General features: G+C 29.0%; 3 protein-coding genes across 3 annotated transcripts; 2 read left to right on the forward strand and 1 right to left on the reverse strand.

Moving 5' to 3' along the window:
- Positions 1–6,716: 6,716 nt before the first annotated feature.
- Positions 6,717–7,424, forward strand: HELRODRAFT_160236 (hypothetical protein; the record flags this gene model as incomplete). The annotated part of the gene is made up of 2 exons (XM_009017220.1): positions 6,717–7,031; positions 7,122–7,424. The coding sequence occupies 2 exons, from the start codon at positions 6,717–6,719 to the stop codon at positions 7,422–7,424; spliced, it is 618 nt and encodes a 205-aa protein (XP_009015468.1).
- A 558-nt stretch (positions 7,425–7,982) lies between these two features.
- HELRODRAFT_64842 (hypothetical protein) lies at positions 7,983–9,560 on the reverse strand (the record flags this gene model as incomplete). Its single annotated transcript, XM_009017221.1, has 3 exons — positions 7,983–8,087; positions 8,707–8,775; positions 9,441–9,560. 3 exons carry the CDS (start codon positions 9,558–9,560, stop codon positions 7,983–7,985), a joined length of 294 nt encoding a protein of 97 aa, XP_009015469.1.
- Positions 9,561–12,254: 2,694 nt separating this feature from the next.
- HELRODRAFT_188262 (hypothetical protein) lies at positions 12,255–14,735 on the forward strand. The gene is made up of 5 exons (XM_009017222.1): positions 12,255–12,352; positions 12,421–12,717; positions 12,806–13,150; positions 13,231–13,878; positions 14,195–14,735. The coding sequence occupies exons 1-5, from the start codon at positions 12,304–12,306 to the stop codon at positions 14,215–14,217; spliced, it is 1,362 nt and encodes a 453-aa protein (XP_009015470.1). The 5' UTR covers positions 12,255–12,303; the 3' UTR covers positions 14,218–14,735.
- The last annotated feature ends 288 nt before the right edge of the window (positions 14,736–15,023 follow it).

Here is a 15,023-nt window from a genome sequence, read left to right on the forward strand (position 1 = left end):
GACAAAAAACTTTCAGGCAAAATTTTATCCTTGAATGAAGCTAAAGAGTGTTTGGACAAATTAGGTGTCGATGATGATGGGAGAACTTGTGATAAAGTTGATGGGACAGCCTGCATTATAGATGGTGACCGTGCAATTATAGTTTTTTTTTTGACATCAGGCAATTCGTTTGTTAAATCTGAAGCCTTTCTTTTGTTTAATGGCTCTCTTGGTTTTACATCTTTATAAAGTTCTGAAGCTGCAAATACATTATTATAAAACAATTAAAAATTCAAAGCAATTTGTTTCAAAATAAACATTCCATTTTGTACTGCAGATGCTAAAATTCAAAATTACAACTAAGCAAATAAGCAAGCACATTACATTTCACAGTAAATTTCACAAGCACACATCTAAAATTTAATGTAAATTTCATTAGTTGAGTAAAATTGACAGATAGTTTATTTAAAGTGATAGACAGGAATCAATGACTTGTTATCTTCCTACCATTACGCTATTCATAAAAAATTAAATTATCTAACATCTTATTTAAATCAAAATTAGAAAAGTGTCAAATTGACAGGCTGAAGTGAAGTCTTTACTAGAGACACACCAAATGATCATTTGGCCAAACATTTGACCAAAGTTTGTCATTTGGGTTCAAATATTTTTAGACCAAATAGCATAATTTTTGTTTAAATCATCACTTTTTCAAATTCCAGAACAGCAATTGATTAATATTAACAAAAAATATATTCTGGCCATCATAGCTGTTAAAACATTTGAATCTGAGCAAGAGATTTGCACGTATTGAATTTTTGATAAAGAAATGTTGGATGTTGAAATGATGTTTGAGAAAGAAATGTTGGAGTCACCTACTAGTTTCTCATTCTAAATTTTTTTTCAAAACAGTAGGTTTTTTGATATTTGGCCTTCAGCTTTAGCTGAATAGTTGATTACCTATTCGGCCTTTGGCCAAATTCACCATTTGGTGTATCTCGAGTATTAAAAACCAAAACTTGCTACAAAGTTAAAAATTTAAAATCATGTTGATATCCATGCAAAAGCACCTTGCAAATTCTATAAACAATGTTGTAAAATTAAAAATCTTGTTGATATTCATCCAAAAGCACTGTGCAAATTCTAAAAACAATGTTATCACTAAAATTGTAGCCTATGACTTGAAATTACAGCAGTTTTTATCTACCAACCTTCATGATATACTTCTTTAGGGAAGCTTCTCTTTAGAGTTGAAGACTTGTCATCTGGAAATTATATTATTTTATATTAAATTAAAACGAAAATATGTCATAATCTATTACTCAAACTTTGTGGACTAAATGCTTTATCTGCCAAACCACCAAAGAAATTTTTATTGTCATTTTCATGAGATGTATTTTGATGAGAATGTCCCTGTGAACAAATAATTCCAAAATAAATACATGCATAAATTATGGCAACATGAGTGCTGATCTTACCTCAACTGGAATTATCAGCTCATCATTTGTAACTTCATATCCGTTTCTATCCTCCTCATCATCATTTTCAGATGCAGAGGTCATCAATGATTGGACCCATGATGGAGGAGTGAGGTAATTTTTCATAGTATTTTTCAAGCGATTGAGAAAAGACTAAATAAAATATCATCAATGTATAATCATATATCCTATATTTTAATAAACAATATTTTTCAGCTACGTATTCAAATACCAAACAAAATTCTGAAAGAATCAGTTTGCAAAATAAATAAGTTGTTAGAAAAAAAATCTGTTTGCAAATTAAATAAATAAGTATGCAAATCAAATGTATGTAAAAACATTTATTTCATTATCCTTGGGCTAACTAACATTTAATTATAGAAAATAATTCGAGCCTAATCTAATCTCTAATGATATTTTAGCAATTATATATATTATATATATATGAGTTATAACATAGGGTCAATAATTTTTTAAAAAAGATTGTACAGTTAGACTTCCTTATAACAACAAAAATACAACAAAAAGCTTTCTTTAATTTTTTTAGGTCCCTTGGAATTTTACATATTAAATGATGTTCCTGTATCTAAAAAACAAAAATAATTTCTCTATCTATAACAAATAAATTTTATGAAAGTAAAAAAAAAATATCCGACAAGCAAATATTTTATGAATTGGTACTTCTTTAATTTCCTAGAGCCATATTTAATTTGTCTTGATCTAGTATTCTAATAATTTTTTTATATACATAAAATGTAAGTACATATATATAAAATAAATACGGTATAATATTATGTTATTTTTCACATTTTTTACAGTCATACTATGTATTATTACTTTTTGTTATAGAAATATAAATGGTTAAGAGGTTGATTTTCATAAATATATAGCACATAAACACCTTTCAAGTATTTATATATAAATATATATATATTTTATTTTATTTATATTTATTGATAATATATATATATTCATTTATTTTTATATATATTAAGCATTAATATAGAATTTTCCAAAACAAATCCTATATATAACAAAATTTCTATATATAACAAATCTCTTTCTTGGAACCAATGCGACACCCAAGAGTGTAATAATAAAATATTATATAATTATAGATTATAATTATATTATACCAGTTGAAAAATATATAAAAACAAAAAACACAGATAATAAATTCAAATGGCATATTTATATACATAATTCATGAATGAGTGATAACATGGGAGCAGTTTTTTAATTTTATTTACAAGAAAGAGAAGCAGACTTATTTTGATTTGATCAGACAGATGTTAGCACACAGCAGTTAGTTAGATTCAGATATTTCCATCAGTTTGTTTAATTGAATTTACATTTTATATTTATTTATTTTTAATTTATACTTTACCAAAAGGAAATTAATTAAAAAACAAAATTGAAATGAAATCAAGGAAAAAATAATCTTTTATTAAATTTACAAAACTACCTGATTTTTATCGTAGGGCCTTGCCGTACTCCTAGAAACTTTATAATTGTTGCCATATTTACTGACACCATAATTATCCGACATGATTCTAGACCGCTCAAAATACGAACGACAACAAGAAACGAACGTTATGGCGGCTAAGACAATCTGAAAAATCACGTGTAGCGCTGAAAAATCCGTGTTGCTTATAAATATTTTCGGTCATAAATTTATTTGTCCCACATATAACAAAAATGATTTCAAGTTCTCTTTAACATTTGTTCTATTATATTATGGTTATAATACAATTTCATTTAAAAAAAATAATTGTAGTTGTTCGAATTTTATTTGTATTTATTTACCAAGAGAAAAGTTTTGTTTTTGTAAACAATGCTTTACCGCACCAATAGAACAAATATATAGACGCTACTTTTGTCATTAATAATTGATGTGGACGGAATGATAATAAGTTCTTATAAAATGTGGCAAATTTTGTTACTAATTACTAATATTTGGAGGTAAGTTTTGTCACCGAAGACTGAAATATATAATGAACTATATAAATAAATAAATAAATAAATATATATATATATATATATATACATACATATACATATACATATATATATATGCGGCGTAGTGTCCTAGTGGTTTAGGTCGCTCGGTGCTGTTTTGCAGTTACTAGCATGTCTATTTCTTCCCAGATTAATAGCGTTGCTAGAAGTTTTTACTTTCATCTAAGTAGAATATAAAAAAACTTTTGCCTTTTCTTGACGATCCAACTCTTTTCCTACTTGTCCTTCATTAGTTTTTATTCTAACTCGCTTCACTATGATCTTCCTGATGCTAAACTCTAGTCTTTTAACTTTGCTGTTCGTGCCCCTTTCTTTTCTCATATATCTCCATATTTTGTTTTTTTGCACTGGCTACCTATAGAATATAGAATAATTTTTAAAATTTGCACGTTAATGTAGTACAAGTCTCAACCTAAATTATTTTTTAAATATTTAGCTAATCGCCCCGATTCACCATCGTCTCCTTATTTTCACATTTTTTTTAGGTTACCAGTACAAGAGAACAAGATATGTAGATATATGAGAAAAGAAAGGGGCACGAGCAACTAGACGAGCAGCATAAAAGCTTTGCTTAAAAGATAGAGTGTAGAATCAGGAAGACCATAGTAGAGCGAGTTACAATAATTAATCCTAGATAAGACTAACGAAGTAACAAGGAGAAGAGTAGGATCGTCAAGTAAAGACAGAAGTTTGTTTATTCTACGTAAATGAAAGTAAGAACTTCTAGCAACACTATTAATCTGAGAAGAAAAATACATAGGAATCGAAGATAGAGCCTAGACTACGAAACTTGTGAAAAACATCAAGAGTTTTAGAATCAGGTAAGATAATAGGAGGAATAGTAATAGAGTGTTTAGATTTATTAAAACAAATTAATTCAAATTTAGAAGGATTAAGTTTAAGACACATAGAGTCAGACCAGTCGATAACTGAAGAAAGACATAGAGATAGATTATGAAGAACACTATTGAGATTATTTGAAGGAAAAGAAGTATAAATATAAGAATCATCAGCATATAGCTAACCAGAGAAAGAAAAGTTATTAATAATACGCGGTAGTTCAGAGGTATAGAGTATAAATAGAAGAGGGCCAAGGATAGAACCCTGAGGTACCCCGAAAGTAAAAGTAGAAGAGTTTAAAATAAAATTATTGGGAACAACAGGAAAAACGATTACAGAGATAAGAAGAAAACCAAGATAGACAAGAATCAGTAATATTAAAAAAAAGATCTAGCAGCTTCAAGAGAATAGTATGATCAACAGTATTAAAAGCAGAGAAACGGTCTAGCGCAAGAAAAGTAAGATCATTATTGTTACTAGAGAGAAGGATATACTTATGTATTTTGAGTAAAGAAGTTTCAGTACTGTGAGCATGGATATATATATATATCCATGACATGACTGTGAGCAGGTATGAAACCAGGTTCTCTGGAAATATCTACCTCCTTCTCTAACTATATTTTTCCATCACTTGCAATGTTTAGAGCGGATCTCAAAACCCATCTGTTTGCAAAATTCACTGGGGAGCACTGTTGAACATCGGGGAAATTGTGCTTTACAAAGTTGTTGATTGAATAACTGATTAACTATTAAATGATATCTCCAATATCTCAATAGTAAACATTTTTCGTTTGTGTATAATTTTTGTTCTAGTTATTACTTAAATACAATTTATTTGTTTTTTAGTTATAAAAAATGATTAATTATATAATAAAGAGCCATAAAAATATGAAATTAAGAGAGCACACAATTTTTACATCTGTATTTAAATATCTTTGGTTTTGTCCTAAATGAGCGCGATTTTTGTTTTCATTAGTGATGATTTAATTTTTCTTGCTGGCCATTCTGTCAATGTCGGGTTCCGGGTGAATTTTTTGATGTTTTAATTCATTAACATGATGACGATGCATACATTTCGTCATGTCTTCTTTGCTGTAAAAAAGTGTAATTCTTGTAAAGTAAATATAATGCTGCTACTACTACAACTAGATGTGGTGACAATAAAAATTAAAAATAAAATGAGTGAAGCTGCACTTTCAAGTTTTACAATAATTTGTGCCTTGTGGGCATGTTTTATTATAATTATTAATTCAGTCAAAATCAAGTCAATTCTTGTTTAATTAAAGTTCTTTTCCAATTAGGGTGGGGTTTTTAATAAATAGTATTACTTTTTTAAAGGTTAATTATTTAAATTTTAATAATAATAATATACTAACTACTGCAATAAAAATATCTCTGCTTGCCTTTATCTTCACTTTCACATTTTTTTAGATCAAATATCACTAACGTAACTGAACATGTTATTTGATTTATAATTTATATTAAATATTAATTTATTTAAATTTTTTTATTTAATTAATACTTTATTTACTAATGGTGACTAAAACACATTTTCCCAATGTAAAGACAGTTTTTGTAATATAAACGACACCCCCACTCCACTCACTGACTAAAATGCATTTAGAAGGCTAACAATGTTATCTCTGTGGTTTAATAAACACAGATAAACACTGTTTATGCTTATGAAAGTGCTGGCTTAGCTATTTCATAAATGATAATAATTGTAATGCTATATTACTATATTAATCAAATAACAAATGTATGACATAATTTTACTAAATTATAATTATATATATTTATGCATTATAATTACAGTATATGTAAAATTAATAATTTTTTTAATATCAGTTGATTTTTTTTCAGGAATAGAAATAAGCTCAGAATCCCAATGTAAAAATTGAAATGAGTTTAAATCAAAATACTTTGTTACCAAGTTTCAAGCCAAGTTGTTTAATATGCAGGAAATGTTTTGATAATCCCAAAGTGCTGCCATGCAGTCATACATTTTGTGAGGAGTGCATAAGAGAGTATGTAACCAGCCGAGGCTATGATGTGTTTGGCTTCTTTCCTTGTCCTACTTGCCATGTTGGAATAACAATACCTTCAGGTGGAATTAATGAGTTTCATCCCCTCCTTAACATGTCTCCAAGGCATTCAGATAATGATATAGAAAACATAAAAACAACTGCTTCAGTCCAATCAAGCACAACACCCATTTCAAGATTAAAGGATCCTCAAGGACTTTCATGCACACAAAATAATTTAATTGTGGTATCTGATAAATATGATTCAAGGATCATAATTTTTGATATGAAATATAAACTTGTTTCTTGTTTTTTATGCAAAGAAAAAATATATTCATGTACAACTTCTTTCAGCAATACTCTTCTGGTTACCAACATGCAGATCGGCCAACCTTTATTGTTGGAATTCAATCTAACAGGGCAAAGATGTGGGATCAAGACAACTCTGAACAAGATGGAAGCAACATATGGGGTAACAGTTTTAAAAGAACCAATGCAGTATGTTGTTTCTGCCGTTGAAACTAGCAGTTTGTATGTCCTAGATGAACATGGTAAACTGCTGAAAAAAATTACTGGCAAGGCACTTCTGGGTCACCCATTTAACTTGTGCTCCAATCAGCTCAATGATATAATAGTTTCAGACAAGTTAAATCATTGTATAAAAATCCTCAACAGAAATGGAAAACTAAAGGTAATATTTTATTTGGTAAATGTAAATAATATGAAATAAATAAATAAATATGTTAAATAATATATCCACATATATGTTCAAATTTTATAGACATCTATAGGACATATGGGTACATGCAAAGATTGTTTATTCGAGCCTGCAGGTCTGTGTAGTGATCAACACAACAATATCATAGTTGCGGACTCGGGAAATAGATGTGTCAAACTTTTTAGCAAGTGTGGTAAATTCATCAGGACACTTGCAGACTTTGAATGCTACATGGAGAAGCCTGTTAATGTAACTCTCTCAAAGGATTATAAACATATTATTATACTTCTCACTGGAAACAAACCAAGAATTGTTATTGATGATTACAGGCCACCACCTAACAGCATAGTCCAATGCATTACCTGATCATTTTTAATGGGATGGAATTTTAAAATATTTGCCTTATTTTACTTACATTTTACTCCATTGGATGGGTTGAAAAATAACCAAAGTATTTTATCACATAAACTTATATGTATTTGAATATTCAATCAATTTTAATATATAATTAAAATAAATAAAAAATGATATAGTTTATATCTATATATAATGATTTTTATATATAGCTCATTTTATACTAGCAACTTGTGCACTGCAACGGTTTCTGCATTTGTCGGATTCTGATTTTTCAGAGAATAAAAAAAATTCAACCAACTTTTATTTGGTTTTATTGCCATTGTTTTTATTAAATCACGGCTGATTGATTATATTGTAGTTTGCAGTAGTTTGCATATATTTCTTTGTCTAAGTTTGTGGTCTGGCGTCAATAAACTCAACCATTAAATATTTCCAAGAAATGAAAAGTTTAATTAGACTAGCGTTTTAGTTTGAATTTTTTATTTTAAAAGTATATAAAAAACACTCGTTTTATAAAAGATTGTATGAAATTCCAAAAGTTGTTGACTTTAAAATGCATTGATAGTGTCATAAACCCATCTTGCTCTTTTCTTTCTGCAACCTCTGTGTGTACGTTTTACTCACAATGTTCCATGTATCCATGTAACGGTCCATACACATTGCTATGCATTTCTGTGATGAAAAAATTTTCCAAATTAATGAAAACAATTGGATAGCATGTACTTGCATAACAAATAAAATCTACATTTCACATACTTTGTGATGAAAATTTGTTAAAAAAACTGCAAGATAGGGTTAATCACAGTGTAGTTTGATCTTACTTTTATCTTTGGGTTCAGACATTTGTTTATCCAAACAAACAGCTGAGCCCAGAAGATTATATGTAGAAAAAACTGGTTGCCATTCTTTGAAAAACTAGACATTTTGCTCAGCAGGAGTGTTGATATGATGAAAAATTTAATTTTCCATCTCTTAGCAATTGAGATAAAGTCAAAAGAGCATCTAATTACTGTGATCCTAAAATGTTAAACTTGAACCTACAACTTAAAAGTGTATTTTTCTTATGTAAGTTCAGGATATTTTGAAGATTAAAAAATTTAGGCTATGAAAATGGTTGCTCCACTTTACAAAAGTTGTTCATTATTGTTGAATACTAATGACTTGAGAAATAAAAATTCATTGTATAGCACATTGTTGCTAGTAATTGTTCAAGTTGTGATTAAGTGAACGAAATTCAAAGCTAAATTATGGTTATTTTGAGGATGACAAAATAAATATTGAATCTAATTACCTGTTCTGAATTATCCAAACCACTTCCTGGTTTTGGTATGCACTTTTTAAAACATTTATCAGACATTTTCTGTTTAAAAAAAGTGTATAATTAAATTAAACAATGATATTAATTTAATTTTTAACATGTAATATAATAATGAGTAAAAACGAGATGATCACTTAGCCTGCTTCAATAATTATTATAAATAATTATTGATAATTTAAATTAATAATAGTGATAGTCTTTCTTTCCTTTAGTAGTGACACACTTATTTTTAAAAGTAGAAGACTACTTTGTAAAAAAGAATAGAATGGATTATGAGTTTAATATTAATTTTATTAATAAAGTTAAGTTTAAACTTTAAAGTATAAAACATAAAAAAATATAAATTCAGAGGTCACATTTGCAATTAGATTAGACTAAAAGTTTGTTTAGTTTGTAAAGTTTACCCTTAGTAACTTACCATTACTATTTTTTTAAATTAAAGTAAATAAATTAATTAAATTTAAATTGCTTTATTTCATTTATTTATTAAATTTTTATTTTGTTCATCATTTTTTGGTTAATTGGTTTTTTATCTCCTGTTAATCTAAAATTTAGATTTTCTAAATGTTAATGATTTTATTTTAGTAAAATCATTAGATCATAATATGTAATAAGTTTGTTATTTTATTAAATATTTTAATTGAACGTCAGCCAAATTTTTATTCTACGGAAGTCACGAAAAATCAGAATACACGATCAGAACGAACCTGCAGAAGTTCTTGGGCGTTTGCAACAGCGATTTGGGCTTTTACTTGTTCCATGAGTTGTTGTTTCTGATTGCTATCAAGTTTGCCCGCCCCGCTAAGATTACCCAATGGAGAATCCATTTTCAACGAGATTTATTGTGCAACTAATTAATCTAATCTAATGTTATTAAAATGAGACAACTGCTATTCAGTCAGAAAAAGCGCTCACTTGAGCGAAAACATGTGAATGTTTAAATAAGAATTTAAGTTATAAATTTAAGTAACCTTGAACAAAAGTGATGGGTTTGATTTTTAATGACATCGATGTCATATTCTATTTATATGGTCATACGTATACGTAAAATACATCTCCTGCATTCTATATATGCATGCATATACATATATAAATATATCAAATGTGCAAGAAAACAAGATATGGAGATATATGAGAAAAGAACGGGGCACGAGCAACTAGACGAGCAGCTGAGTTAAAAGCTTTGCTTAAAGGATAGAGTATAGAATCAGCGAGTTACAATAATCAATCATAGATAAAACTAACGAAGTAACAAGAAGGAGAAGAGTAGGATCATCAAGAAAAGGCAAAAGTTTTTTTATTCTACGTAGATGAAAGTAAAACTTCTAGCAACACAATCTGAGAAGAAAGAGACATAGAATCAAAGATAATGCCTAGACTACAAAACTTGTGAGAAACGTGAAGAGTTTTAAAATCAGGTAAGATAATAGGAGGAATAGTAATAGAATGTTTAGATTTATTAAAACAAATTAAGTTGTCCAATTACGGATTCCGAAGCATAGCTTCTAAATGGTTCAGATCATATTTATACGATCGAAAAAAGTTTGTTTCCGTCGAAAATGTTGAATCCTCATTGCCACTTATCAAAACTGGTGTCCCCCAAGGGTCGATCTTGAGACCATTATTATTCATTCTGTTCGTGAATGATATTATTTTCGTGTCTGATCGTTGTACTACGGTACTATTTGCAGACGATACCAATATATTTTTGTCTGGTAAAGATCCATGAGTGTTGTTTAGAGAAATGAATACAGAGCTTGTTAAATTTTATGATTATTTTAGATTGAACAAAATGGTTTTAAATGTGAAAAAAATCATGTTCATCATTTTCGGACCGAAAATTAAGACTAACAATAACATATTTGAAAATTTAACAATAAGAATTGGTAATACTGCGCTACCTTGTGTTCACTCCACAAAATTCCTTGGAATTATCACACAAATCGAATTGAATTGGACTCAACACGTAAATATTGTCATCAGTAAATTATACAAAGTTATTGGCATTGTATACAAATTGGGGAATAGATTAGCACCAAACACTATGATAATGATCTATTATGCGTTTTTCTATTCATATTTCATTTATGACAACATGGATAAACATGGATAAACATTTAAATATTTAACTAATAAATTACGAGTACTATAGAAATATTTTTGGTGTCTGCTTTTATTTATATAGGTGTGATCACACAGAACTCTTATTTTTTAATTATAAAATACTTAACATTGAACAAATCAACAAATATGTCATTCTTATTTTTATGTATAAAGTGACCCATTACGAAAACTACAGATTCTTAAACACTTTCGCATATTTATCTTCATCAAGTAGACAAAACGGTATGATGGGTTCCATGAAAAGTAGGACCGTAACAAATGATCGAAATTGGTCTATACGCGGCATTAAATTATGGAAAACTATCGTCAGTGACCAAGTCTTAGTAATGTTTATTAATAACTTTAAATGTTTTGTAAAAAAGAGTCTACTCAGCACAGCTAGTCTGCAATGATTTAATTTATAAATCTTGTTCATCTAATATATGTGTTTGTTATTACTATTATGCTAGAAATGTTTCATTTTTTTCGTTGATTTTGTTGAATTTAGTTTTTTTTAGTTCGCTTGATTAAATTGGTACTGCAATTTATTCTATTTGTCAATTTTAGGATATGAGTTTATTGTTGATATTAACAATAACCACTCAGTTTCTTATTGATAAGTCTATGTGTTCTTTGCTCATTTGTTTAAGGGAATCAGCACAAGTTTATTCTTAACTTCTTGATTGCCTGAATGTCAAATAAAATTTGGAAAAAAAAAATATATAAATATAAGCGTAGAGTTGATAATGTCAGAAAAATTAAAACATTTTGAATTAAACAAGCGGTTTAAAGATTAAATAGTAATTTTAAATTATATATACATACATACATATATATATATATATATATATATATATATATATATATATATATATATATAATTTGGTATGAGGTTCTCAGATAAACATGTTCGGTTCCTCATTTGGTTTTACAATCTAGGCTCCGACGATGGCATTAGCCAAAACGGCCGTCAGCCAAACTTCACAGTTTAATAAAGCTGAAACAAAACAGCTTCGTGTTGTTGAAATTTTATTTAAAAAACTTCTAACTGTAAAATGGGGTGTAATCTTCAACCGAACATATATATATATATATATATATATATATATATATATATATATATATATATATTAACGAACAGTATCAAATGTGTTAGCAAAGCAACCGATTATTACCTTATTACCAACACAAAATTTTCAAAAATATGAAAAGGGAATAAATTAATTTTAATGGGATTTCAATGAATTAATCTATTCAGAAATCAATTGTACGCTTTTAATTAGCCGTTATAGCAATTTTGAAATATAAGGCCTTGATTTGACACAATGCTTTGCTTCTTCAAACTTGTATTCATGACTTGTAAATTAATGTGACCTGCATTGCTTTGTTATTGAAGAATTTGTAACTTGGTTTAACACTATAATTTGCAACTTGTTATTAAAAAGTTGAGTTTTATCAAGTTAAAATATGAGGAGATATAAACGTTTAATTTTGCTGATAGTTATTTTATTTACTGGTAAGTAAGCAGTTATTAATAATTTCATTCAACCATTGTTTTAAGAATAAAATAATTTTCAAAAACAGTAAAAAAAGAATTAACAGAAGCACAAAGTTGCAAGGATGTAAAAAAGCAAATAATGTTTTTGGTAGATTCTTCCTATAGCGTATGCGAATCAAATGATATTGACCATCCAGACTGTAACTGGAATATTATGAAAAGTTTTTTAAAAGATGTTGTAGCATTGTTGCCCATGCAAACCAGAAATTTACAAGTTGGAATCACGACATTTTCTACAAGGATCAATAAGCAAACAAACTCGTCGTTAACCTCTGACCAAAATTTGCTTATGACAATTATTGATCAGATGCCATATGTTGGAGGTTATGTTTAATACTTTCAATACATCCTTTTTCAAATAAAACATTTTTCATTGAAAATAGTTTAAAATAAAACATAAAAATCTCCTAGGTAACACCAATATCTCGGGAGCTTTAAGGTATGCACGTTCCATATTTTTGAACGGAATGTATTCTTCAAATATTGATGTCAAGAAAGTGATTGTGTTGATAACGGATGGACTATCAAATGTTGATTCTTCTTTAACCCTCCAAGAAGCCAGACTAAACAAACAATTGTCCATTGAACAATATGCGATCGGAGTCACCAAGTACATGAACGAAGATGAGCTGCAGGATCTAGTCAGCGACCCTGTTTCGTATCATTATCTGAATGCGTCAGATTTCAGCCACCTCAACTTACTGATCAACGAGCTGCTCCAAAGACTTACTTGCAGCCAGCCACCTCTACCTGAACGTAAGTAACACACGTTTGATATATAAAATATTTTCACGCAGTATTCAGTTTGATACAATAATGAAATGTTTGCCAAACAGCTTGTCGAGACACCAGATCCGACATAGCGTTTGTTTTAGATTCGTCTGGAAGCATAATTATTCAGCATTCCGACAACTCAAGAGATTTATCTAACTGGGTGCTAGTAAAAAATGTTGTCATTAATGTAGCCAAAAATCTCAACATCGGTCTTAGCCAGACAAGAATTTCTCTGATTACGTTCTCGCATATTGCTAGAGTAGAATTTTATTTGAAAGATTTCAACGATTTTGAATCACTCGCTGCCAACATATCGAAAATTGACATCATTGGTTCAGAAACGAATACGTCAGGAGCGTTGAGACTAATGAATGATGTTGTTTTCAACGTTAAAAACGGTGACCGGCCCGACGTTCCCAACGTCGCCATCGTCATGACCGATGGTCAATCTAACGTTAACTATACCGGCACCGTACCTGAAGCGACCAGAGCTAAAAACTCAAATACTCGAATATTTGTAATAGGTTTGACCGACGAAATCTATTATAAAGAGCTGCAGGGTATAGCCAGCCTACCATGGGAAACTCATTTGTTCAACCGAACGTCATTTTCTCTGGCTGATACCATAGTCAGTAATCTGGTGTGGAATGTATGCCATAGTCCATGCACCCACGTTGAAAATGGATCATGTAATAATGGATCAATAACAAGTGAATAATTGTGGGGCTGATGTTTATATGTTATATAATAACTCTGTACGACTGTACCATTAGTCTACAACGTTCTGAATAATGTTCGGGACATCAACAAAAAATAAAGTAGCAAATAGGTTAATGAGGTCACCACATTCAATATTTTGGCGATTAGAGTGCTATACTTTATTTCATAATTTATTTGGAAAAACATTTCAATTGTTTGAAAATTGATGAATTTATTAATTAGGGATAGCAAGGAATTAACAGGCTTATATTGTCTGAAATAATATTTTGTCATTTTAAATTTTGAAATTCTCTACAAATAATTCAGGATGCTGCCAAACGAGAAACTAAGTTGGATCACGTACCCGGGAAGTCTCATCATTGGACACGACTATGCCCGGCTAACTGACATTATGACTGCAGACGCGTGCAAGTCCATCTGTCTGCAGGATCCTCTCTGTCGTTCAATTGAGTTCATCCCGCTTTATCAGGAGTGTAGTGTCTCATATTACCGAAAGTCTGATGTCACGCAGAGTTTCAGGAAGGACCCAGAAGTCAATTATTATGAATGGATTTGTGCTTTTTAGTTTTCCATTTTTTTAGAACTCGTGTACTTTTTCGATCAAAATAATCAATAATTTCATCTTTGTAGCAGTGAGTTAAAGTTTTTTACACACAAAATTTGTTGAAAAATGAGATTTTCATGTAGTATTGATATTATAGTTTTATTTGTTTTTGTATTTTTAAATTAAAACATATATTTTACAGATAAATCAAAGATTTTCATTATCGTTTTGTTTTTTGTTAACTTTAATCTTTTAAAATTTTGCGTTCATTAAAAAAACGATTTTAAAGAAAGAAAGAAGAAATGTATTTTGTTTTTTCATTATTGCAAAATAATCAAAAAATTTTGTTTCCATAGCTTATCCAATGAAGACTAAAATTCTCCGATAGATATTTTTGCAAGATGTTTTCAATAAATGAGATTTTAAGGCAAAAACGTACCTGCCCAATAATTATAAAATCCATCAACAGAAACGATTGTACTAAACTTCCAAAAATATTTCAAATTAATGAAGAATTAACAGAAAATGCAAAACGTTTGTTCTTTGTAAAAAAAATTGAATTATTAAATTAACTATGTTTCGGTTAACCAC

This window comes from Helobdella robusta (assembly GCF_000326865.2).
Source record: "Helobdella robusta unplaced genomic scaffold HELROscaffold_2, whole genome shotgun sequence".
In the NCBI taxonomy this organism is placed as follows: Eukaryota; Metazoa; Annelida; class Clitellata; order Rhynchobdellida; family Glossiphoniidae; genus Helobdella; species Helobdella robusta.

Coding starts and splice junctions, on each gene's coding strand:
- HELRODRAFT_188262 (XM_009017222.1), top strand. CDS start 12,304: ATGAGGAGATATAAACGTTTAATTTTGCTGATAGTTATTTTATTTACT. Junction 12,353..12,420: donor GATAGTTATTTTATTTACTG/GTAAGTAAGCAG, acceptor TTTCAAAAACAG/TAAAAAAAGAATTAACAGAA. Junction 13,879..14,194: donor TAATAATGGATCAATAACAA/GTGAATAATTGT, acceptor CAAATAATTCAG/GATGCTGCCAAACGAGAAAC.